Source organism: Acinonyx jubatus, chromosome B2, assembly GCF_027475565.1.
Source record: "Acinonyx jubatus isolate Ajub_Pintada_27869175 chromosome B2, VMU_Ajub_asm_v1.0, whole genome shotgun sequence".
Taxonomy (NCBI): domain Eukaryota; kingdom Metazoa; phylum Chordata; class Mammalia; order Carnivora; family Felidae; genus Acinonyx; species Acinonyx jubatus.
This window is the reverse complement of record NC_069385.1, coordinates 5374467-5401662: the sequence shown is the minus strand read 5'-3', so window position 1 is coordinate 5401662 and position 27196 is coordinate 5374467. Positions and strand designations below refer to the sequence as shown.

Sequence of the window (27196 nt, the reverse complement as noted above, 5' to 3'; positions counted from 1 at the left end):
AGGAAGGGGTCAGGGATACCATGAGTTACATAGTAAAAGTATTAGGTACTATGAGGCTAGTCACTGTCATGAACATATTTTCTTTTATTTAATCCTTACAACCCTGTAACCTTTACAAGTGAGGACATAAACTTTAAGGAGGAAATTATGATATTGTGTAACCTAGATCAGTCAATTTTAGTATGTACTTTAATTATTTATGTTTGATTTATGTTTATATATATGTAAATATATGTGTATATATAAAAAACAAAAGGCTTTAAAAAAATTTTTTTTAATGTTTATTATTTTTGAGAGACCAGAGAGACAGAGCATGAGCAGGGGAGGGGCACAAAGAGAGAGGGAGACACAGAATCCGAAGCAGGCTCCAGGCTCTGAGCTGTCAGCACAGAGCCCAATGTGAGGCTCGAACTCACGAACGGTGAGATCATGACCTGAGCCGAAGTTGGACACTTAACTGACTGAGCTGCCCAGGCGCCCCTAGAAGGAAAGGCTTTTTAAAAATATGTTAGAGCATACTGTGTGATCAGGAGAGAGTGGCAGAGGGGGAGAAAGAGAGAATCTTAATCAGGCTCCAAGCTCCACATGGAGCCCGACCTGGGGCTCAAACCCATGACCTGAGCCACAGTCGAGTTGGATGCTCTATTGACCGAGCCACCCGGGCACCCCTAATGTGCACCTTTTTTTTTTTTTTTTTTTATGTTTAATGTTCATTCTTTTTTGAGAGAGCAGGGGAAGGGCAGAGGGGGGTTGACAGAGGATCCAGTGGAGGCTCTGTGCTGACAGCAGACAGCCCGATGCAGGGCTCGAACCCATGAACCATGAGATCATGACCTAGGTCAGGTGCCCAGCCAACAGAGCCACCCAGGCACCCCCTAACATGCACTTTTATAGCACAGTGAATTTTGGTGTCTGTCACTCATCTCAATTACAAGTGAATAGTTACTCTGTTAGTCCTTATCTTGTCTCTCTTCCTTGCTAGCCTGTGAGCTCCTTTAGGGCTTGTATGTCCAGTTAGGCACCATAAACCTTCTATGGTAGGAAAGTGCCTTCCGTTTAGTAGAGAAACTCAAATATTAAGTAAATAAATGAATACATATATGAGTTGCTCAGGGTTACAGAGATATCTGAAATAAGGTACTGAAGTACCAAGAAGGCTGGCATTTGAGTCTGTGTTCTTTCCTTGCTCTGTTATGTTCCCTTTTGCTGTTTTGAAGTAGGTAGCGGGGAGAGACCTTCTTGTTTTGCCTTTCTGTAATCCGTTCTCTTCATTTGTTCTCTATTGTGCAGTGACCAAAAGATGATTTAGGGTTTGAAGCAAACTTAACCCTCCAGTTATCTGCTAGTAAATATGAGTACGTGGTAGGTGCTCAGGACCATGGAATGTAAAACAATTATAAATTGTATTCCTTTTTCCTTACCGAGGATCTTGAAGTTCAGTTATGATAGTCTAGCTTCGCAGATATGTATTTCTAAATTAGCAGACAATTGTGTGTGTGTGTGTGTGTGTGTTTAATGTTTATGTATTTTTGAGAGAGAGAGTGAGAGAGCGATCGTGAGTGAGCAAGCAGGGGAGGGGCAGGGAGAGGGAGACACAGAACCCGACGCAGGCTCTAGGCTCCGAGCGGTCAGCATAGAGCCCGACATGGGGCTCGAACTCATGAACTGTGGAATCATGACCTGAGCCGAAGTTGGACACTCAACCGACTGAGCCACCCAGGCACCACAGCCAGTTGTGTTTTTGATGCCGTTTATCACTGATGGGTTCACGATTACCTGAAGGAGGCTGTGAATTAATATTGGGGCAGTGTGAATGCTGTAAATATCCACAGTGGCATTAGGCTGGACAGGACATTGCAAAGGAATAACAACTACGCATAGAGGTGCTATTCATCTTCACCCTCCGGTCCTCAGGGACTGTAACCTAACAAACCACGTGCTGTTGCTCTTTTACGTTTTGGAAACCCTAATTACATGACATTAGGCTGTGATCTTTGGCTTCAAGAAATGAGGCAGGCCGTAGCTGTTTGTGGGTCCTTCAGGATAGTCCTTACTTTCCTGTGATCGTATGTTATTCATCCAACCCATCTTTTTATTTTGTATATGTGTTTTCATTTAAATTACATTTTTTTTCAACGTTTTATTTTTGAGAGAGAGACAGAGCATGAGCGGGAAGGGGCAGAGAGAGAGGGAGACAGAATCCGAAGCAGGCTCCGGGCTCCGAGCTGTCCGCACAGAGCCCGACACGGAGCTGGAACCCACGAACGTTGAGCTATGACCTGAGTCAGAGTCGGACGGTAAACCGACTGAGCCACCCAGGCGCCCCTCAATTACATGTTCAGTGGTCTAATTTTTAACCACAGAAGTCAGGTAGAATATTGTTTTGATATTGCCTGGCTGATATTTTTCTTGATGGATTTTAAACTGAATTTTTTGGATCTTATTTTCCCTAACCCACATAGAAAAGTACACATGTAGAATGCACAAGAAAACACCATATGGCTTAAGAGCTTAGTAATCATTTAACCGGTATAGTTTATTTACTTGCTACTTTGTTTAAATATAGAAATTTAATTCCAGATGTTTTTTAAATACTATTCAAAATATTTTGCCAGATGTGTTAGGGAAATGATTTCTAATATACAAGGACAGTAGTGAGTAAAGCAAACGAATAATGGTTTTTAAAAAAATCCGAATTTGAGTTTAGTGATGCTCTTAAAGTAAATTTATATTGTGTTCATTATGCTAGGATGTATTATATGTGGAGAAACCAGTAGCACATTTGTATGTGACACATTGTTTTGTTGATGAAATATGCATATATGTAAAATATGTCACATCCACAAATACTCAACAAAAACTGATGAAGACGTTATAAAAGAAGTACAAGTTCTTTTACTTGATCTGTTCTTTTACAAGATCTGTGCAGAGTAGGACAGAGAAATGTGCAGCTACTGATTATATACTGAACTCTTACTTGGGCATTTCTGAATGTATTTGAGTAATACAGAGCATGAGAAAGAACCAAGGCTTCATACTCTGTATGCCGATGCAGAAGGCTATATATAGTTCAGTATTAAGTAGTTTTATAGAGCCATGAAATTCTTTGGAAGCAAAGTGGGGGAAGTGAATTCTGTTAGAGGGGTTGATGGGAAAATAGTATGGAATTAGTATTTGAACTCATTTCTTCAATTTCATTAATTTTTTATCAATTCCTTTTAGGCTTTTTTTGGTTATATTTTGTGTAGAGCTCGTGGCATAATCATGGTTTGTTCCTCTGTCCAGAAAACTGTAGTTGTTGTTCTTTATGTGCTGTTTCAAATTCAAACCCTGTATGGAAGATAATTCAATGCTTTGATCAGCTGAGTTCTTCTCCAGTCTGCGACCCCAAAAGATTACAGTTGGATCTTTTTTGAGCTTCTTTCTCATAAAAATGCAATTTAAAATAATTCCATGTTTTTCCTTCGTGTTTAGTATATTTTTATTGACTAAATTAATTAAAATTTAGTTTATGTTAAGCTGGTACTCTTTTCCCCAAAGTGCTTTCTGATTTTATTTTTCTAAATTATAACCTAGAATCCTGTCCGTTTATTTGCTGTTGTTCAGTCAGGTATTCTCTTATATTCCTGCTTGTACCATTTCCTATAGTCCCCTGTTTGATTTTAGATAGCAGCCTGTTCGAGCTATGGTAACACCAGTTACACAGGTCTTATGAGATGCTAGCTACTCTTCTGTGTGCTCTACAAACACCACACATTTAGAGCTCAGTCCTGTGATGGAAACTCTATACTTAACCTCTGTTATACAGATGAGGAAGCCATGGTTCAGAATTTTGCCTGAATACAGCTAGTAAGTTCACTATCATAAATGAATATTCAAAAATCAGACTTAACAATCAGTCATATTCTAAAAAAAATATCATCGATTTAGATGTCTGTGGAATTTACTGCCTAAATTAATTCCCTCAGGAAAAAGTAGCTTCGTTAACGGTGAACCATACGCTGTCGCTCTTACTCTTTCCTTAAAACTATCATACTTGGACCTGGTAAAGATCTCTGCTTGAGGCCGCAAGTTACCCTGTGGATGGATTAGTCAGAATGATCATCTTGTTTCTTGTTATTGTTTTCAGTGAAACAATTGTAATCTTTTTTATTTCAGTTTTTAAATATTTAACCTTGCTTACTTAGTATACTGTCAGTTGTAGAGTCTTTAAGGCAGAGTGTATAATACGAAATCACTTTAGCTGAGTGACACTGAGTCAGGGTTCTCTGTCCATTAGTTTATCTCATTCTTAAGTGACTAACAAGTGATCATAGTAATACCTACCTCTAAGGTTTAAAAGGATTGATTAACTTTATGAGAAATAAAATGCTTAGTACAAGGCCATAGATGTCTTAATGTTTTAACAGTATTAGCTTTGACTTCGTTTCTGTGTCTTATGCTGTGCTCTAGTAAAAATTGAACAGCTATGTGGCATTTACTATGATTGCTAGGGAGTATGAAGGTGAGTTTGATTCTAAACTTCTTGAAGTTTTTTAGGTAGTAATACATATCAGACTTAGTATGACAGAAGACAAAATGATAGGATGGCAACACAGGAAACATCCTGAGAGGACCTGGGGAAAATTTCATTAAAAGATGAATTTTGAAATTAGGATTTGGATGATTTGGAAAAGAAAATGAGTAGAAATGTGAAGTCTTTTTTTTTTTTTTTTCCTTTGTGCTATGAGCAAGTAAATATTCCAATTTAAATTTGTTTTTGATCTGTATTGATTTTTGAAAGAGAGCGAGCATGAGTGGGGCAGGGACACAGACACAGACAGGAGACACAGAATCCAAAGCAGGCTCCAGGCTCTGAGCTGCCAGTACAGAGCCCAGCGTGGGGCTCGAACCCACAAACTGTGAGATCATGGCCTGAGCCGAAGTCAGATGTTTGGCTGAGCCACCTAGGCGCCCTATAAATATTCCAATTTAATATTTTAAAACCGTCACACTGAAGTTTTTTTGTTTTTTGGTTGTTTTTTTTTTTTTTAAATGTTTGTTTGTTTTTTAGAGACAGAGTGGAAGCAGGGGAGGGACAGAGAGAGAAGGAGACACAGAATCCCAAGCAAGCTCCAGGCTCTGAGCTGGCAGGACAAAAGCCTGATGCTGGGCTCGATCTCACAAACCCATGAGATCATGACCTGAGCTGAAGTCAGATGCCTAACCAACTGAGTCACCTAGGTGCCCCTTAAAACATCACATTTTAAAACAAATGACTGTTTTTCTATACCTTTCATAATTTCATGTGTGCTAGATGGTGAAGAGAATAGGACACAGTATACAAAATTTCACATTTGAATAGCAAAAGAATTCTAATAATGCTATGGGGAAGTGTTTCGTGCTTCCATGGGCAATAAATAACTGCTTTTATGTGAGTGATCATGAGCAGCAGAAACTTAGCCACAAGTTTCCAAAAGGATTCCCTAACAGTTCTTTATTTCTATTCTCACTTTCTGTTTTTGTTTACCATTAGCTGGCCATTTGTCTTCAAATTTGCTGGGAAATGAAATTAAAATCACCTGATCATTTTTGATTGTTATGGGAAAGTCTTTACGCAGATTTTGCTCAGTCTCTTCAGCCTTACCTATGGCGTCATTAAGGTCATATTCAGCTTCCCAAATGGTCACGTCCGAAATGATTTCCACAAGGTAAAGCAGCTCTAGATCTAGAGGAATTGTACGGATTGTGGTCATCATTAGAAGAAACCAATATTATTTGGATGTAGTTTGGCCCTGACTGGTGATACTTTAGTTTGGAAATGCAGTCATTACACTTAAATTAGTGGAATTACTATATAAAAATTAGAAGGAGGGGGCGCCTGGGTGGCTCAGTCGGTTGAGCGTCCGACTTTGGCCCAGGTCATGATCTCGCGGTCCGTGAGTTCGAGCCCCGCATCGGGCTCTGTGCTGACAGCTCGGAGCCTGGAGCCCGCTTCAGATTCTGTGTCTTCCTCTCTTTCTGACCCTCCCCCATTCATGCTCTGTCTCAAAGATAAATAAACGTTAAATTTTTTTTTAAGTAGAAAAAAAAATTAGAAGGAGGACATACCTGACAGGCATTTAGTATTGTTTGTAGGCAGTTGATGTTTCTTGTGAAAGAAAAGCATTGAGGATAGTCCTTTTGTTCTTAAGTTGGAAAATATTTGACATAAGACAAAAGTTCTTCAAATTTAATAAATTGCTGCATTGTGCTTAATTTAGTAAGCATCTGTTGAATGCCTGCTTCCTTGAGAACTTACTGGGAGTCTGCAACAGACTGAATATATGCATATTCTGATCTTCATATATTATTAGAAAATAATTTGCTTTGAAAATATGATTGTTGCAGGGCTCAAGTTCAAGTTAAAAGTTAGAGTCAGTGAGCAGTTAAATTATGTGAAATCTGCTTTATGTCCAGTCTCTCAATGAACTTTTCTTAAGCTAATTTTAGATTGTGTATACAGCTGGAGATGGTTATATGTCTAAGCTTTATTACTTGGCTAAAAATACATATATTCATAAGTGTTATTGAAACCTTGGTTTGCTTAAATATGTAACACTTTTGAATTCCTTTCTTGGAAGTTTTGGCATATGAACTTTCACATTAAGAGCACAGTAGGGGGAGAAGTCTTGTGCTCATTTGCCTGACTACAGAGGTGTAATTAAAAGAGTTTTATCAGCAGGGGTTGAGACAATCAGTGTGGTCTGATGTTTCATGTTATAGAGTTACTTTGTTGTGCAGATAGATACTGCAATTAGAACATAATTTTAAACTTCCCAGGGCACTGACTCATCAGGGTTTTGGTTTTAACCTCAAACCAGTCAAAAGCAAATTAGTTCTTAAATTTTGAGGATTTTAAAAGTATTTTTATGTCACTGAATATAGTAGCTACAAAAATTAAGTGGATGATTATAATTGAAGAGTAATGGTTAGAACTTACGTCAGGACGATGATTTGATTAGCCCTAACTTAGTAATAATGTTGGTTGTATTTATTATGCATTAAGACCGAATTTTAGTTTTGATTCTCACCTATGGAAAACTTTAGTAACTGAAGGAATTCTGTGTGTAAGTGGCCACAGGCTGAGCATTTTTGTTTATATTTGTGTCCTTGAAATTTGATAGACAATTCTCTGATCTAGAAAAAAGTCATCTTGTAGATGTAAGAGATCTGTTTCACTGTGCTTTTCTGCCAGTTGTTGGTACGGTTCTTGATGTAACTGATTCGGGAATTCATTTATGGAGAAAGAGCCCTGGACGTGGAATTCAGACATAGGACCAACACCAAAGAAGCAAAAGCCACATTTACCAGATAATTTCGTTGTGTTTCCTTATCTGCATCCAGAGCCCCTCCTAGCTCTGAATGCTATGCAAACAAAATGGGCTTAAAATATCATACGAAAATTTTGAAAGGTAAAATGGTAAAATAGAAAAAGTTATCAAGATTCAAGTTCTCAGTGTTCTGTTTCTGGCTTTTTCACTGATTTATGCTATTTTGGGGCAATTTGCTTAAGGCTCTCATGCAGGTGATATCGTATGCTAGGAATTAGTGTTGCCAGTGCAGGCTCTGAAAGTCATTCTGCCTGGTAGAACACTTACTGTCTAAGTGACTTGGGCCAGCCTCATGTGTCTCAGCCTGTAGGGACATGATAGTACCACGATAGTAACAGTAATAGTGCTGCACTCACAGGGCTGTTAGGAGGATTGAGCGAGGTGGTGTGTTTGTATTGCTGAGCACAGTACTTGGCAAGCAGTAAGTGTTTGATAAAAGTTTAGTTACTGTCATATCATCACCCCCATCATTAGTTTCATTTCTGAATTTCTTCTTCATCACCTGAGACTGAAAGTTATTTTGAAATTTGTTATTTCCTTAGAGCATACTTGTCAAGAATGGAGACCATAGTGAAGTACTGTTCGTAGTTATACCTACCTACTCTATAATCAGATATGAATGACATTATAAACTTGCTTTATATGCTACTCGATTTTAATTTACTGTGTAAATAAAGCTGTTCCACTTCTTTGAATGCTGTCTTGTCATTTCCATCTCTTAAAAGAGTCAAGGTCCATGGTTTTGAACTTTGAACATATGTATATACGTAGCAATTATTTATATGTAATTTATCTTTGCTCTTACTTTGTTATGTTAAGATATAACTTCAGTCCTGCAGTTTGAAAAAAAAAAATTGACCCGTCTATTACTGCATTCTTCTGATACAATGAAATAAGGTAGTATGGAGGTGATAAAGGAAAAACACCATCTTTGGATATGAATAGCAGACCTCATGAGCGTTATTGTAAAAAATCTGGGAAAGTTGACTAGAGAGGAGAACAAGAATAAAAGGTTAAAGATGATCAAATACAACTGGGAACTTAAATATGAGGTCAAAAAGAAGCAGACCCAGAAACCAAGATATATGGAGACTTATTTAGACAGAAACAAAAATAATGAAACCAGCAAGGCAATGTGGGGAAAGTTTCAGTATACTAATGTATTTATTTTTTATTTTTTAAAATTTACATCCAAATTAGTTAGCATATAGTGCAACAATGATTTGAGGAGTAGATTCCTTGATGCCCCTTACCCATTGAGCCCATCCCCCCTCCCACAGCCCCTCCAGCAACCCTCAGTTTGTTTTCCAGATTTAAGAGTCTCTTATGTTTTGTCCCCCTCCCTGTTTTTATATTATTTTTGCTTCCCTCTCCTTATGTTCATCTGTTTTGTCTCTTAAAGTCCTCATATGAGTGAAGTCATATGTTATTTGTCTTTCTCTGACTAATTTCACTTAGCATAATACCTTCCAGTTCGATCCACGTAGTTGCAAATGGCAAGATTTCATTCTTTTTTATATACTCCATTGTATAGATATACCACACCTTCTTTATCCATTCATCCATCGATGGACATTTGGGCTCTTTCCATACTTTGGCTGTTGTCGATAGTGCTGCTATAAACATGGGGGTGCATGTGTCCCTTTGAAACAGCCCACCCGTATCCCATGGATAAATGCCTAGTAGTGCCATTTCTGGGTCGTAGGGTAGTTCTATTTTTAGTTTTTTGAGGAACCTCCATCCTGTTTTCCAGAGTGGCTGCACCAGCTTGCGTTCCCATATTAATGTATTTCAATGACGCTCCTCAATAATAAGAGCTCACTTGTTCACTGGAGTAAATATTTGTTAAAGGCCAGATAGATATGTCTAAAGTCAGTTATGTACATATTGTCAAGAATATAAAAAACAATGAGCGATGGTTCTGGTAGTCAATTAGGGTTGAACTTTCTAAAAGCTAGAATAAGACAATACACAGGTTAACTATAAGTTGCAGTAAAGTTATAGGTATTAGAGTCCATGTTTGTGGATAGGCCAATTTATTTACCACATGGAATGACTATAAACAAGAAATGGCACCTGAAATTAGTGTGGATTGAATGGGTATATGTATAGTTGGTCCTTGTCCTCAAGTTGTAAAAATCCACACACATCTTGAGAAAACTCATTAAGGATCAATAACAGCTGCGACATAATTGTAGACCAGTTTAGAGAAGGGAGATAATGAGCTCCAGTTCAGACACGTTGAGTTGAAACTTGAGAGTGCATGGACTTCCACATGTCGAGATGGCAGTTAAATTTGAAGGCCTAGGGATCAGCAGGGATGATTGTGGTGGAATGTAAATTTGGGACTATGTCAGTGAAAAAGAAAAACCGTGTTCCTCTGTGTTGCTGAACATTTGGTGACACATAATGTGAAATGACATTGCCTTGGGTAATTATAAAGCAGGCATTATAATAATTAGTAATAATGAGCTAATTTTTCCACATCTTATTTCTCCTGTTTACTCTTGAAATACTGTCTGAAATGTAACTGTAGAAAGGCCTAATGTCTTGACCATAGTTTCTAAGAGATACACCATTTTGGATGTATATCCATTTTGCCATCCCTCCTCTGTGCTTCATTTCAGCCTTTTATTTGTCCTAAATTATTTATTGAAGTGAGAAATTTAGGGAGTAATTTGTTTTTTAAGTTTATTTATATTGGGAGAGACAGAGAGAGATGGGTGGATTCCTGAGCAAGCTCCGTGCTGTCAGTGTGCAGCCTGATGCAGGGCCTGATCTCACCAACCATGAGATTGTGACCTGAGCCAAGATCAAGAGTCCGATGCTTAACTGACTGAGCTACCCAGATGCCCCAGGAGTAGATTCTTAGGTATTGGGTACAGAGTATGTATCCTAATTCTACTGTAATTTCTTATTTGTTTTTTTATGACTGAAAGAGAACCTTTATGAATAGGCTTTATTGACTTCTGTAGTATTTGCCAATTCCAGATTGCCTTTATTATCCATTTCAAAGACAGAAAAAGGACACAGGGAGAAATTATATTTGTATTAAATAATTACTAGGCGTAAAACTCACTTTTGAAGGAATTTGCTTAACTCTGCCTGAGTTTACAATGTATCGTGATTGGATATATGTGGCCTCTGGGTAGAGTGATCTTAAAACCTTTTTTTAAGAATCAAGTTTGGGAACGTTCATGGATTAAAAGTATGTAATTCTGTGAAGTGTGAAGTTGAAAGCTGCCCCCCTCCTTCCCACTGAGATTCTTTGATATTTATTCCTTATTCTACCTTGTGGCTTACCTTGCCAACAGTGGATTTTTTTAGTTTTCATCTCTTTACATTGTAAGAACTCAGTGGGCCCTTTTCATTCGGAAGCTCTTACCCTTCAGTTTTATTTTAAAAGTATGTATTATGTTGGTGATTTTTCTCCCTTCTTCCCTTTTCTTTTTTCTTGGTGAGATGTCTGTCATTTAGCTTCTAGACCTCTTGGACTAGCCTTCTAATTTTTATACTGTTCTTTACCATTTTCCATCTTTGTCTTTACTGCTACCTGGAGGGAGAGTTTTTCAATTCTTATCTTCCAATCTCTTGATCAGGTTTTTCATTTTTACTATTACATCTTTAGTTTTTCAAGTTCTGCTCTATCTTTGGAATTATTTCAACAGTATCCTTGACCTGTTTCAGGGACACAGTGTGTTTTCTTAACTCTCTGCAGAAGTTAGCTTCTTTCCTAACTTTTTGGCCAGTGGCTGCTCTTCGGTTGTTTTCTAGTTGTTTGTTGGGCCGGTCAGACTCCTGGAGACGGGCCTTCCATCCCCTCCCCTGGCGCGGGCGGCACAGCTCAGCCTTCAGTGCGGAAGCGTCCCACTAACTGCCCCTCAAAACTCAGTTCTGTAACGAGGAACATTTCTAGGTTTTTGCTGGGAATTGAGGAGTGCCGGCTCTTTGGGGAGAGGGGATGTGCAGGATCGGCTGCTCCTTCGCGAGAATTCCCTGGTCTTCCGGTTCTTAGCTCCACCTTTAGCCCTCCTACTATTGCTGCCATTTCCTCAGCTTTTTGTGGGGGAGAAGGAGGGTGGGTGGAAGGATCTAGGATTTGCTAAATCCCTGACTGCTTATCCATATGCTTTGTGGTTTCTAAATTGTTTCCTTTCCCATTTTCTTCTTCCTTACGACTTTTGTACATTTTAAACTCTACGGTATTCTATAGAATTTTAGGAGGGAGTGAAAGTATATGCTTATAATAATTCCACCACCTTTATCTTTGTCTATAAATTTTTGTTCTTTTGGGTGTTTATTTATTTTTTCAAGTGTTTTTAAAACTGTAAGTAAAACTTTATTTTGAAGCCTACGTTAGGGTAGATGTAACTTTCTTTTGTTTTTCAGTTTTTAACTGGCACTTAAGTTGTTGAATTAATTAAGAGTATACATTTACCATGGTGTTTTTACACTTTAAAATTTTATTCCTTTGGTAAAGCACAATGCCACATTATACTTTAACTTTATTCTCTCTTCCTATCGTGCAAATAATATCTCTTCCTTTTCAAATCCTTCGGCTTTTTGTCTTTTCGTGTAGAAAAGTTTCTGTGGTAAGTCACGATTTTAGTTTCTGTACTTAGGCCTTTCTAAACATTTTGGATTATATATATATGTTCCTCAGTTTTCCTTGTATTAATATCTGTATGCATTAGTGTCTTACATACGTGAGCGCACATGCATGTACACGCACATTAGCTTTTAGTGTCTATGTCTACTAATTATAACAGTTCTAGGTTGGTTTTGATTGTTGTTGTTGTTGTTTTTCTCATGGATGTTGTATTTTCCTGCTTCTTTCCATGTCTTTTAATTTGTGATTAGATGCTAGATGTAGTATGACTTTTACCTTTTTGGGTGGATATTTCCTATTCCTGTAAGTATTCTTGGGCTTTGCTCTGGGACACAGTTGAGTTAGTTGGAAACACTTTTCATCCTTTTAGGTCTTGCTTTTAAGATTTATTTGGACAGTCCTGGGACAGTGCTCAGACCAGCTTTCGTTACTTCCCACTACTGAGGCAAGACCTTCTGTATACTTCACCCGGTGTCTGTGACTCGTGAAGTCTCTCATCTCAGTCTGGCTCATTGAGAACCCACCACTTTTACCTTGAACCCTACCCTTTGGCAGGTTCTTTCTCCAGCCACCAGTATTTCCTCTCCCACACATGCACCGATCAGTGTTCAGCGGAGCATTCGAGCAGACCTTATACACACCTCCAGGATTCTTTCAGTGCAGCCCTTCCTAGGACTCTTCTCTGTGACCTCTGGCTGTGTTGGCCTCCCTGGCATCTTCACGTAGTCTCCTCAACCCAGAGAGGCAGCCTGGCACCCTTCCCGGGGCTGTAGTCTGGAAACTCCCAAGCCAGAGAGCTGGGGTAATCCTGGGGTTTACTTAATTGATTTGCCATTTCTCAGCCCCACTGGCTTTACTGCCTGTGACCTTCAGAGGCTTGAGAACTGTCATTTCTTGGGTGTTACCTGTCGTATTGGCTGTTTCAGCCAGGAGAGTGAATCTTGTCTGTGTTATTTTTATCTTGGTAGAAGTACTGTTTTATCTTGGAAACAGAGGTCCCTTGTTCGTGTGACTGTTGGCACACTTTTTTAGGTTCATCAGAAAATACAAGTAACTATCAAAAAATTAATAAACATACAAAATTATAAATTTTGTTGAAAAACTATTGTCAACATTTTTCAACATAAAAGTTAAGTCTTTTTCTTGCTACAGTAGAGTTACGTGTATGTGCATTTTATGTTCTTTGGCATGCAGAGAGCCCTGGGGGTCTCAATTTTTTCTCGTCGTTTCATGGTGTCTGTCCCCTAGGCAAAAAGAAATGCTTAATAGGTTATTTTTATTAAATAATTCCTTCCAAACAATTAGTATTTATACCAGTACACACTGAAAAAAACTAAATTTTATTCATAAATTTAAATTTTAATTCACAGCATTTATTAATGGGATCCCTAATTTTCTTGGGCACCAATCAGATTTGGCAAACATTAGGATGCATTTTCATACTAATGATATTAATAGAAAGTACAGGCAGAAACGTATACTTGACTGTTAGAATTTATTTCTGTCCTTACTGGTTAAGGTCCATATTTTTTCCCTAGCATGACCTTTGCAAACATGTAAGTAGAGAGCTTTTTTATGTTAGTTTTATTAATTTTTGCCAGCTGTTGTTTCCTTTGATTGAAATCTCACAATTTAGTAAATAGAGACCTTTAAAATATGTATTCTCTGTTGTTTATGTAGGGTGCCTTGCACTGAGCCAGGTACATTTATATGTACCATTTTTATATTTATTTTTAATTTGATACTGTTTTTGATGCTTTTACAAATTTTGAATTAAAATTATTTTTAAAAGTATTATCCCTGAAACTTAAAACAAGAAGTCATTCTGAAACTATTATATCTTTGGTGAAAGGGAAACGTGGCCAACCCTGCTTCTAAACCTCCCTGTAGCTCCACTAGGTTTCCAACCTAGGTATCCCTCACTAAGTGATTTAAAGGCAGTCAGGGAAATAAAACATTGATGTTTTCTATGAAACTAGCATTTGTGAGTTGATACAGATAGTGACCTTATGGTTGACTTGTTAAAGCAAGGCTGATGGAACTATAGTTACATGTATTCCTTATAATGATTGTAAGTGAAAATGTTTCCATTTCTCTTGCACAGTAATGTTTCTTTGCAAAATGCTGTCCTAATCTTGAAGTCAGCCAATGTTACTAACAGTAGTTGTAAAGAAATGGAAAGATCACTGAACTTGAGAATGAAAATGTTGATTCAGTTCCTAAATTGGCATGTTATTAGCTATGGGACCTTGATAACTGACTTGCTTAAGCTAACCTTGATGACTTATTTACCCATAAGTAAAAGACAGAAGAAATAATATGCTTTCCATGGTTACCTAAGGATGACTCCATAATTGGTTCTTAGTACATAAGAGCCTTGCAGGGGTTGTGACCCTGCCTTGCTTACTTTGTAGCCTCAGTTTGGCATCTGGTTCCATGCTTGGTACATGTAGATGCTCCACAAATACTTGTTGAATTAACTGTCATTTGACCCAGTAGTTTCACGAAAACCCAGTCTTTTTGCAAGGAGAATAATTCAGAAGGTTTATAATGGCATCATAGCAAAATGATGCAAACATAGCTTAAATAATTGGCACCAGGTTAGTATTATGAAAGATACACTCTCTGAAAAGAAAAATTTGTAACCGTGTGCTTTGTAAATTTTTCAGGAGGAGCAGAATAGAGGCAAGCCTAATTGGGAGCATCTCAATGAAGACTTACACGTCTTGATCACTGTGGAAGATGCTCAGAACAGAGCAGAGATCAAACTGAAGAGAGCCGTTGAGGAAGTGAAGAAATTACTGGTACCTGCAGTAAGTAATAATTTCCAAATCTTAGATTTGGGCCCCAACCCCTTTTTCTGTTTAATTGTTTTCATTACTGTAGTGATTGTGTTAATAAAGAATAGGTTATTTATTTTTTAGAAATCTCATGTAGCCTCGCAATATAAAAAATAATTTATAATTCACTCTAGTATAGTAAGCAAGCATAGACGTTGCTCAAATCCTTAAATGGGAAAGCCTGTTTGTTTGGGGGGAAGGATTTGTTGTGAGGGGAGCAAACTCCATTAGTTGTGTACTTTTCAAAGGTATTATTATCTTTGCATCACTCTATTATCAGGTAAGAAAGTAGGTACATTATCAGTAGGGTGATGAATGATGAAAGGTTTTTGTTGTTTTTTTGTTTGGTTGGTTGCTTTTTTTTGAAGGGAGGAGCAGTTTCTCCTTGTAAACAAGTAATGAGTGCACAGAAAAGTCTGTACAACTAATACTTATGTGGGAAGACCTATGTTAGCCTGTGGGTTCCAGGTACCCTCCTGCCATGTCATTGTCTCAAATGTTCCACAGTGAACATAATACGGTAACCTTTTCTTTTAGAAAAAAAAAAAAAAAAGAGCTAACTTTTGCTGATAGACCAGGCACCATTCTGAACACTTTTCACACTTCAGCTCATTTCATGTTTTTTTCTAAGTTACTAAAAACTATTAAAGTTCGTATTTAGAGAAGACACTGAAATTGATAAGACACTGAAAGTAATTTTGGAGGGCGGCGTCTCTTAAAGAAAAGACCCCACCCATCTCTCCCTGCACAGTCCCCCTCCCTTTTCTCTTTTCCTCATTATTACACAACCCTTTTAGGAACTTCTCATTTAGAAATGATGATTGCACTCACTCCTGGGGTATTATCTTTTTCAGTGGAAAATGAAAAATAGATTGTTGGATTTCAGAGTCATTTTAAAAAATATTTTTTACATTGGTAAAAATGATAGAAATGTGAACCCTAGCTTGTTGTTGAAAAAACTAGGAGTACTGTTAGTATTCTGCCAAACAAAAGTTTATTGACATTTACATAAGTGAGTATGGCGTCTGTTGTTCTTCATTCCCCAGATAATTTGTTCTATAAACAAACTTACAAGCCGTGAACAATTTTCCATTTACTTGACAAAGTTAACCACTTGGAAGACAAGAGTTTCAAGTAAATTTTATTCAGTAGGTCTTATAAGGGATATAAACAAACAGGTTAAATATAGACTAAAACCAGTAGTTACATACTATTAAACCATATAACCTTCCTCTTTTTCCTTAATAATTGTGCAGTTTTGAAAAGCTACATAGAACAGTGCTTTTTTTCTAAGTATACTGAACTGTTAGTCCCATGATCAGAAAAAGTTGACATTATTTTTATTGCTACGTACAACTGAAAATATTCAGCTCACAAAATACACACAAATAAGTTCACCTAATACTGCGAATAGACCAGTTGTCAGATAATTTAAACTCTTACCTATAATCATTCTGCAAGCTACTGTAGTTCTCAAAAGTTATTAACCTAGTGGGGGCCTGGGGAGCTGAGTTGGTTAAGCATCTGACTCTTGATTTTGGCCCAGGTCATAATCTCAAGGTTCATGAGATCAAGCCCTGCGTTAGGCTCTGCACTGACAGCTTGGAGCCTGCTTGTGATTCTCTCTCTCCCTCTCTTTCTCAAATAAATAAAACTTGGAAAAAAAAAACAAAAACAGTTATTAACCTGGGAAAAAGCATCATGTTAGAACTGTGTTAGTAACCAGCATGTGTCTTTCAGAAAGTTAATGAATTTCTGTGTTTATTTCCTCATTTACAAAATGAGAATTGGAATAAGTGACTTCTAAGACCATTTTGATTTTAAAATTGTCTCTGAATATAGAAAGGTGGTAGTAGATAAAAAAAATGATAGAAACTTTTTAAAAATTCAATTTATATTAAAAACATTTTTTTTTAATGTTTATTTTTGAGAGAGAGAGACAGACGTGAGCAGGGGAGGGACAGAGAAAGAGGGAGACACAGAGTCCAAAGCAGGCTCCAGGCTCTTGAGCTGTCAGCACTGAGACTGACGCCGGCTCGAACTCACGAACTGTGAGATCATGACCTGAACTGAAGTTGGACACTTAACCCCCTGAGCCACCTAAGCACCCCTATACAATTTATATTTTAAAAGAAAAGAGTACTTTTGATGATCAGTCTATCTCCTGTGGAAGTACTTTTTAGGGTTGTTATTAATCACTACCTGTGAAATAATAAAACTTTCTTAGAATTACAAATGTTAGAATAAAAATACTTTAAGCTACAGGTTCTATAAAGTGATTTATTCTTGTAGTACGTTCCCATCCTATCCATTTCGTCAGATAGTGCTTATTGTAACAAGGATGCTATGTCACGGAATTTATTTTCAGTGAAAACGGAATAACATTCATATTACACATTTCTGGTGATGGTGCTGTGATAAGCAAAGGCTTAAACAAAACAAGCTTTACAGTTCTGAAGTGTCCAGTGATTTGGGTTTTTACTTATATAGGTTATTGGAGGCAGGATATATAGTATTTGAGAGCTGACCTCTGGATTTGAGCCCCGTCTTTGTGGCTTTTTACTGTCTCCTTTTCCTCTCATGTAGTTACTGTGCAATTAGAGAATACATGGAGAATGCTTCACATAGTGCCTACCACATAATGGTTGCTTACAAGTTTGCTGCAGCTTTTTAACACTGTCTAAATAATACTGTTTTGTAATTGTATAGGTTTATATACTATTTCTTCCAAGTGCTGAGTATAAAAGGGATGCATTAATTCAGGATTGAAAAATAAAAGTTCTTCTCAATTCATTATTGTTTTTAAGTAAACTGGTTTGACCCTTACTAAAAAAAAAAAAAAAAAAAAAATTCACTGTAAGGCTCCATACAGAACCCTTTAGTTTATCATTGCTGAACTATTTTGAAAATAATATTTTCGGATTGAAAGTGGAGACCATTTTGATTTTTTTTCCTATTTGCATAAAAGTTATAAAGGGAATAATATGGAGACTAGTAATTATTTTGAAATGCATTATTACAGAAGAGAATTATTGCCCTAACTCCATGGGATTTGACTAAGGGTTGTCAGAAACACTGTGTGAACGAGAACATGTTTCTTATCAGCATTTGCATTTTGCGGAACCTCAGATTGCCCCTCCGGTGAGCTGCCAGGGGATCTTTACAATTTATTCTTGTATTATGTGACAACTTTTTGAAACGTTTCTGTGGTTTTCATGTGTCAAAATTTATACTGAGAGTAGTGATCCTCAAAATTTGGTTCTGGTGACCATTTCAATCTCACATGCTTGCTTGTCCATTAAGACTAAAATTTCAGTATTCCTCTGTGGTTTGGCGTTTCTAGCTGTTTACCAAGTGTCCAGAACAACACCAAATCCAGTCATGTTTATTTCCTGCATCCCTCGGATGTGCTCACTTCCTTTGGCCCGCATTTTCTTTATCCTTACTTTGAGCCAGGGTTGCTCAGAGCCCCACAGCCAGCATCCATACTTGTTGCTTTGTGACATTGCAGTCTATTCAGTTACCTTGCTTAAAAAAGCCTTTGGGTGGTTCCTCTCACTCCGTGAGGAGAACGCAGAATTTTTACGGTTTTGTTTGTGATTTGCCATACCTTATTTTTCCAGCTTCATTTTTCACTCTGCCCCAAACCTAAAGTACACATATATGCTCACACATTCTACACTAGGCCCCCACAGATTGAATCACTCTGTGTTTATTTGATTTCTTGAAACTTCAGTCTTCTCCTTTCTGGGCCTTTGAGTTCGTTCAGTAAATGTTCACACGTGCATTTGCTGTGTCAGCTGTTGAGGATACAGAGAGAGTAAATAAAGCTGACTGGCACAGTGCCTGCCATCTTGAAGCTTACCTTCTGTTCGTGGGGAGGTTGCAGCTTAGATTAACTGACCATAAGCAAAACCAGATATAAACTGTTAGGTTGTGCTAAGATGTGAAGCAAAGTCAGGCAGGGTAAGGAGAATGAAGAACCGTGGATTAAGGAAATACTGTCTTATACGGGATGATTAGAGAATGCCTCTCAGAAAGTGACATTTGGAAAAACCACCTAATTGAAATGTAGTGCCATCATTTGGAGACAACAGAAAGTGTGATGGTGCAGAGACATTTTTGGGGTCTGTCAAAGGGGGTGCAGCTCAGTGAGCAGGTGGGAGGGTGGTGGAAGGTGAAGTCAGTGGGGAAGGGTGAGAAGGCAGGTTACATACAGGGTGAGAAGGAAGGGTGAGAAGGCAGGTTAGATTTTAGTCTGACTTGAGGAGAGGAATAATACGGTTTAATTAGATTTTAAAGGGTTATTTTGAATAGAGAATAGACAGATTGAGAGTGATGGAGAAAGCAGCGATGCTGATGCACAAGTACTTGTAGTTTGTGAGTGAGCTGAAAGTAATGGGGACTAGTGTTTGAAAGTGCTGATTCTAGATTTATGTTCAAGGTAAATCTGACAGGAACGTTGATGGGTTGGTTGGTGTGTATACGTGAAGACGTCAGGGTTTTCATGCGGAGCAATTGGATTCGTCTCCTATTTGTACAGTTAGAGGAGCAGGTTTGAGAGGCAGGAAGAGCAGGTGGGTTTGGAAGTGTGAACGTTGAGATGCTAAGTGTTAAATAGGCGTTTGTTGATAACGATCAGGTTAGGTAAGATGGGACTAGACTATGTCAACGTTGAAGTTGTCATTATATCAGAAGCCTTTAGAGCCACGAGGCTAGAATGGTATCATGGAAGAATTGGATAAAGGTGAAGAAGAGTTGAGGACAGAGCCCTGGGTACTTCGCCAACTAGAGAGCAGAAAGAAGAAGGGGGTCCATCCAGCAAAGGAGACCTGGGAGAGGAGCCACTGAGGCCGAAGGAAAACCAGGAATGTGGAGTCTTGAAAGGCAAGTGAAGGAGTTTGTTGCTGAAGATTATTCAGTTTGGTAGCGGTCATCAGTGATACAGCCAGTTGATTTTTTTTCTTTTTTTTCTTTTTGGATGATGAGTTTAAAAGCTTATTTGGCTCTGGTTCAAGAAGGTATGGGGCAAGAGGAAAAGGAGCTGGAATTTTTTTCCCTGAGATTTTATTATTTAGGTAAATGATCCCTTCAGTACTCTTGGCCTTTTACTTCTTTTATTGGTTCATTGGTGGTGTTCTTTTTCTCCATCCCTCATCACCCTCTCACCCCATGGGAGGCCCTTGGATCTTTTGAGAGCACCTCCCTAAACATACAACAGCAGAATGACCATTCCCTTCTCTTCATTGAAAAGATGCTGCATAAACTTAGCAAGCAGGATAATTAACTTGCACATAGATACTTGTAGGATAAGTCTGTTGGAATAGAATTACTAGGTTAAAGGGTATGTGCATTTAAAATTCTAATACTTTGTTCATATTAGAGTTTTCAAGTTGCCTTCCAGACAATTTATACCAGTTTACAGTCCTGCCAGTGTTGTATGAAAAAGACTGCTTACCAGCACTGTCTCAAACCCTGGGTATTAACCAAAGTCTTAAATTTTTGCTTTCCTAGTAGTTTACAAAATAATTGTAATCTCTTTAAATTACAAAAATGTGAATAAAATAATTCTCATGGTTCTTAAAAATATTTGGATTTTTAGATTTTTATATTAAGCAGTGGTGTGATATTATAGACATTTTTGTAACAGAACACTGTATTCTTACCTTTATGTTCATATCTTGACCAGGTACATAGCCCCTAGTTTCATATTGTTTCTATGGGGAATGATTCAGTTCACATTTCATTTACAGAATACATTTTATAGCTAACATGTGGGATTGTCTGTGTTATTTCAGTATAAATGTTTCTTAACTATGTAGAACAAGTTCATGTTTGGAAGGAAGTAGATGTAGAAAGAGTTGCATGAATAGTCATGGGGTTTTTGCCCATCTTGTTTAATGTCACAAAAGCTCTAGTCTTGGCTTAAGGGACCTCGGTGAGTAGGAGAGAGTAGAGAGCAGAGATTTTTTTGCTCTATCTGAAATTTCATAATTAAAATAATAATCAAAAGTAATAATTTAATTGCATCTGCTATTTTTAAGATTTAATAAATCTGGGTAAAGGTTGTACTATACTCCCGTGGGACTAATTTTTCTAATTTTGATGATTTTACTGTGTCCACATCAATTCACGTAACACTATACACAACTAAATGTTTAGTAAATCAGTTCAAACCCTTTAAATTCAGATTGGGTTTCAAAACAACCTTATGAAGTAGGTTTTTCTCCCCCATTTTTCCAGCAAGCATATGGACATAGAGAAACCTTAGAGCACTTGGCAATTCTTTGTTTCAGGAAAAATATCGTTCAGTATTCTTACTTCATTGCAGACGTACGGGTTTGAGATGATTCACACTTCACTCATTACTAGAATCTGATGGCATTTTACCTAGAGAACTTACTTACTTTGGAAGTAATACCATTTTATTTCAGATGTTTCTTTGACTTCAGTGATCAGTTCATCACAAAACTGTGCATAACTAGGGAAGAATAATTTCTCTAGTTGTATATAATGTTTTTTATCTGACAAGTCTAAATCTGTTACTACCAAATATCTGCTTAAATATATCCTTTTTATCCTAAGTACAGTTTGGTGGTTTGAATCTCACTTCCGTAAGCCTAAACTGCACACGTTCAGGTTCCTGAGGCCTTCAGAACACTATCATAATTACAGTGTGATCTTCTGTGAAAATGTAAATTATACTCACTGATAAATAAGGACTATAGAACAATGTCCTGATTTTGCTAATCTTTGGGGACTTAGGGGCAGAAACCAACTACTGATACAAATCTACCTTCCAAGTGTTTGTGGAGCACCGCATGTATTCCTGCCACGCAGTTGAAGTATCTCTCTTCCCACTGTTGGTCTTATTCCATTTGATTAATTCTCCTGTGAGTTTGTAAGAGCGATTTAAAAAATATATGTGAATCATATTAAAGTCATGATTGCTATTTCACTTCAAATACAATTCAGGTTCTGTATCGGCCTCTGCAAGTAGGGCATCAAGTTAGTGACCTGGTATGAGGCTGTTGTGTGGTGAGGAAGTGACTCATTAATTGCAAACAGTTAGGTAGTTGTGAAAAACGTGTAAAGTTAGGAAGGAAAATGTCAGTGAAATCCTTTTAAGATTTTGGATAGCTCCGTGTAACTGTAACGTTTAATTTCCACATGTAGTTTATTTTCTTTCCATGTTATTTTCTCAATGGGAGGAAGAATTTTGAAGTACAAGGATGAAAGTTAGAAGGAAATGAGCAAATTAAAATCACTTTTTCTAAAACGATTATGAGGAATCCTCAAACTGACCAGTAGATTTTACTAAGTATGTAGGTGGAACAGTAAGCAAAGGTTTTCTAGGAAGAAACAGTGCATTGTGACAAGATTTGATACAATAAAAAACACTTCCTATTTTGAGTGCACCCTATAACGAAATTACTGTTACATGGAATTATTTAGGGATTTATGATTTCTGGTTTTATATAACTGCTTTGTTGTACAAGTTAATTGAGTAGGAAAAGACGGTAGTTTTCATGATTCATATGGAAATGTACAGTATGGATTATTTATTAAGTTTTGCTCAATATTTAAGACAGGGTATGTTGATCATTTTTTGTTCGGTAGTAGGTCTTATTGCAAAGTAGTACCATTCCTTGCTTTTCTAAACATTTTTATTTCTTTATTTTTTTTTTTTTAATGTTTATTTATTTTTGAGACAGAGAGAGACAGAGCATGAACGGGGGAGGGTCAGAGAGAGGGAGACACAGAAGCGGAAGCAGGCTCCAGGCTCTGAGCTGCCAGCACAGGGCCCGACGCGGGGCTCGAACTCATGGACCGCGAGATCATGACCTGAGCCGAAGTCGGCCCCTTAACCGACTCAGCCACCCAGGCGCCCCTGTTTCTTTATTTAAAATTCTGTGATATAGTTACTAATTTAATACAGCCCCCAGGATGAACTATTATTTTGTAGTTAGACGAATGAAAGTTTAAGTAGATTATTTAGTTCTTATATATGTAAATCTTAGGCTTTTAAACAAATATTTTCAATTTATTATAATTGGGAAGCTTTCTTCAGGTGACATTTAAATGCTTTTGTTGTTATACACATCACAATTCTCACACTCTGTCTGTGATCCCTTCAAAATAAACTGGGCTGTTGAATTTCGTGGATCAATTTCATCTTGCAGCCTTAGCTTAGAATTCACCTAATATGCTTACAAGTGTACAGAATTCCTTTAACTGGAAAAAAATTCTTATTTTTATATATTATTTTTCAAATCACTTTATATGTGTGTGTGTAAATATATATATGTAAATATATATGTGTATATATATATATATATATATATATTTGATCCTTAGAGAAAGCTTGTGTATTAAATTACTCATTTATCAATTCTGTTATTGGATGTTTTCATTTCCTTTATTCTTGCTACAGGGAAATTGTAATATGTTATAAATTTCCAGTTCATTTTGCCTTTTATAGCACAGTAAACCTGTTTGTAAGTAATTTGGTTTTGATGTGTTCACGTACATATTGGGACATTTGATCAGTTAATTGTCTACTATTTTAAGGACTTAAGCTTTTAGTCTAGGATGGGTGAAACCATTAGAAAGCTTTGAGGAGAAAGGAATGGCATGATCTGACTAATATTCTTTAAGGATTACTTGGCTTGCTCTTATTTAAAACAGATACAGAGTTCAAGAGTGCAAGAAAGGACGTTCTCGTAAGAGTCTTCAAATTATGGCCCTTGGGCCAAATCCTTCCTCCCACCTGTGTTTGAATAACCCATGAGCTAAGAATGCTGTTTGTGTTTTTTAATGGTTGGGGAAAAATCAAAAGAAGAATACCTCATGAATTGTGAAAATTGTATGAAGTTCAAATTTCATTACCTGTTAAAAAGTTTTATTGAGACACAGCCATGCTAATTCATTAACATATTGTCTGTGGCTGCTTTTGGGCTTCACAAGTAACTGCAACAGAGACCATCTGCCCAGGAAAGGCATTTGCTGTCTGGCTCATTACAGGAAAAGTTTGCCAGTTGATGGACTGTTGGATTAGTCCGCATGAATGATGACGATGGGTTGGGCCAAGACAGCTGTAGAAGTGAGGCATGGTCTGATTCTGAGCATATTTTTTAAGTGAAGTTGGCAAGTTTTGCTGATGGATTGTCTATGGGATGTTAGAAAGCAAGGAGTCAGAGATGACACCAAGGATTTTAGACCGAACAGCTGTAAGGACATAATTGCTATTACCTTGATAAAGAAGACTTTAGTAGGAACAGACTTTGAAGAGATTGTCAGGAACTCAGTTTTGGACGTAGTACGTTTGAGATATTGGTTGGTTACCCAAGTATAGCTATTCTAGTATCCTTTTCAGATTAACAAATACTTATTCCAGGCTGACTGTGTTTCAGGGCACTGGGGGTCCAGAAAATTATTTAAAGTAAGATCCTTAATATTTAGGGCAGTGACCTTTCTCTAACTGTATTCTCTAACTGAGACACTTTTTCATGAGTGTTCCAGGTAAAGGAAACCTTTACTATGCTAGTAATTATTATGGGGCTCTGGTAGGAACCATTTCTGAATTTAATTGACCATCAAATCTTTTTTCTGGGAGTGCATTCACAGCTAGTGTTCTAGAGATCTGTGTTTAAGAAATAATATGGCAACTAATGGGTCTGATTTAAGTACAGTTGAGCTGTTTCTCAATACTGAAGAATAGACATTTTGAAGAAAGAAGGAAAGAAACCGTGCTTAAGGGTTTTTCCATTTCTTTTTTTTTTTTTTCCAATTTCTTATTACACAAAATAAATCACCTTCGTTTTAAGTGTACATTTTGACAACTTGTATACGCTACCACAGTTGAAATTTCCTTCACCTCTTTGCCGTCAATTAACCACCTCCCCCCACTGCTTCCAGGCAACTACTGGGGTTAATCCCTCCCCCTTTTTTAATGGTCACTAAATTTTATGTATTGACATACGATTGACTAATTATGTATATTTAGGTTGTACAATGTGATTTTTTCAAGGTGTACATGATAGTTTGACCTACCACATGTTGTGAAATGGTTTCACAAGAATTAACACATCTGTCACCTCACCTAGTTATTTGTGTGTGTGTGGTAAGAACACTTAAGATCTACTCTCAGCAGATTTCAAAGGTACAGTGAAGTGTAATCACTATGCCATATACGAGTTCTGTAGAACTTACTCATCTTATAGCTGAAAGTTTGTTCCCTTTGATGAACGTCTCCCCATTTCTCCTGCCCCTAGCTCTTGGCAACCACTGTTCTACTCTTGGGTTGTATGAGTTCAACTCTTTTGGATTCAGTGTTACCTTTTGTAGATTTCATAAATGAAACTTTTTTCTGTGCCTTTTTTCACATAGCCTGATGTGAAAGCTTTTTGAAGTTCATCCATGCTGCTGCATGTATCAGTGGGCTCTTCCTTTTTGTTGACAGTATTTTCATTGAATAGATAAACCAGCTTATCCTTTCACCTGTTGTGATTTTAATTTTTATTTCTCTTAAGACAGGTGATCTCAAGCATCATTCCATGTGCATCTTGACAATTCATATATCTTCTTTGAAGAAGTGTCTGTTTCAGTCTTTTTATCAGTTTGTCTTTTTTGTTGTTGTTACTGTTCTAACAATTCTTTATATATTTTGGGAGTAAATATCAGTCATTCTAATCTGTGGCGTGTTCTCCCTGCGCCCCTAGATTTTGTGGGAAGGCTTTTATTTACAAATTCAGTTTTATTCGTAAATATGAAACTTGTCAGACTTTTTCTTTCTTGTTTTTGTATTTTGCAAGGAATTTTATTGTCCTCATCATCTGAGTTGTTAATGTTTTGTCATGAAATTTTTCATAATACTCCCTTTTTATCTTTTTAAAGTTTATGGGGTCTGTGGTAGTGTTCTTTCTTCTATTCATGATGTTAAGCAATTTGTGACTTCTTTCTACTTTTCTTCATCGTCTAGCTCTAGAGCTTTATTAATTTTATTTATCTTTTCTAAGGACCAACTTTTGGGTTTATTGGCTTTTCTCTGTTCTACTTTGTACTGTCTTTTAAAGATACAAATTTCTCTCTATAATGCTTTAGCTGCTTCCACAAAATAATGTTACATTGTATTTTCATTACATTCAGTTCAAAATGTTTTTTAATTTCCTTTATAATTTCTAATTTGACCTATGGGTTATTTTCAGATGTTTCCAAGTTTTTGGTACTTTTTTTATTGGTCTCACTGATTTCTAGTTTAAGTTTTTCTTCTTAGAGAATGTATTCCATAAGATTGCAGTCTTTCTGAATCTAATTAGGACTTTTTATAGTCCAGCATATGGTCTGTTTTGATGAATATCCCACATATACTTAAAAACGTGTATATTTTGCAGGAGTTTGGTATGTGTTCTGTAAATGTTGTTTAGAGGAAGGTGATTGAAAATGTTTAGATTTTCTCCTATTCTTACCCATTTTTCCCCACTTTTGTGAATTACTGAAAATCTTCAATCAGTCATTGTGAAAATACGCATAATATTTCTCCTTGAAAACAATGAAATAACAAACTAATTCAGTATATATGCACATGTGTACCTGTGTATGTATGTATATGTGTATGTATGGCTCACACAACCTATGTGAACAAGGTTGGTCATCTTTAAAAGATTTCATTCTATGTTTTATATAATGGCAACTTCCCCCTTGCCTTAACTTTGAAGTCTTTGTGTTTTTTGCCCAAAATGTCAGCTATTTCATGTAGCACGTTTTCTAGCGAGATAGTACCAAGCAGTACTTAGGTGGCAGTCAGTGTTTTAGAAGATTTTAGTTAACTGAATTTACAAGAAGACATCACAGTTGACTGGATACTTAGGGGAAGAAGACTTCATGTAGGTAGGTGAGGCTTGAGCTGGAACTTTCAGACACAGGACTCCTAGAGACAGAATCAGTATATTTGTATGCCAGGTCATTAAAGGTGGTGACAAATGCAGGAGCGTTGCACACATCATGCATGGTCAGGGACTGTCACTTAAACTTGGAGCCTTTTATTCTCTTATTTGTAACATTGGACTGTTCCGCTTATTTGGCCTTGGATGGACTTTAGAAAGGTAAAAAGTATGATTTTAGTTACATGAAAGTTTAAGACATTTGTTCCTCTTTCTTCCTCTTGGGGTTTTTTTTGTTTGTTTGTTTGTTTTTATGTTATATGGACTGGTTACCTCTACATCATGGCTGTGTCAATTATAAGCTTAACTTCTGCTCTCAAGAGGCACCATACAAAAAGAAAGTGATTCTGTTCCCTGCCTACAAAATGTACTGTCATTGCTGGTCCACAGTCTTGTATTACAGGCTTTTGGTCATAGTGGCATAAGAAGATGATGAAACCATCTATTAATGTT

The 27196-nt window shown here is 37.1% G+C and overlaps 1 protein-coding gene across 8 annotated transcripts in view; it reads left to right on the top strand.

Moving 5' to 3' along the window:
• The window catches only part of QKI (QKI, KH domain containing RNA binding), a 153361-nt gene that overhangs the window by 96173 nt on the left and 29992 nt on the right, over positions 1-27196 (top strand). For all 8 annotated transcript variants that reach the window (XR_008298216.1, XM_053222009.1, XM_053222007.1 and 5 more), the window contains exon 4: positions 14631-14774. Coding sequence is in view for 7 of the 8 variants with exons in the window: in XM_053222009.1 (XP_053077984.1) it covers positions 14631-14774 (144 nt within the window). In the remaining variant the exon portion in view is untranslated. The remainder of the gene's footprint in view (positions 1-14630; positions 14775-27196) is intronic.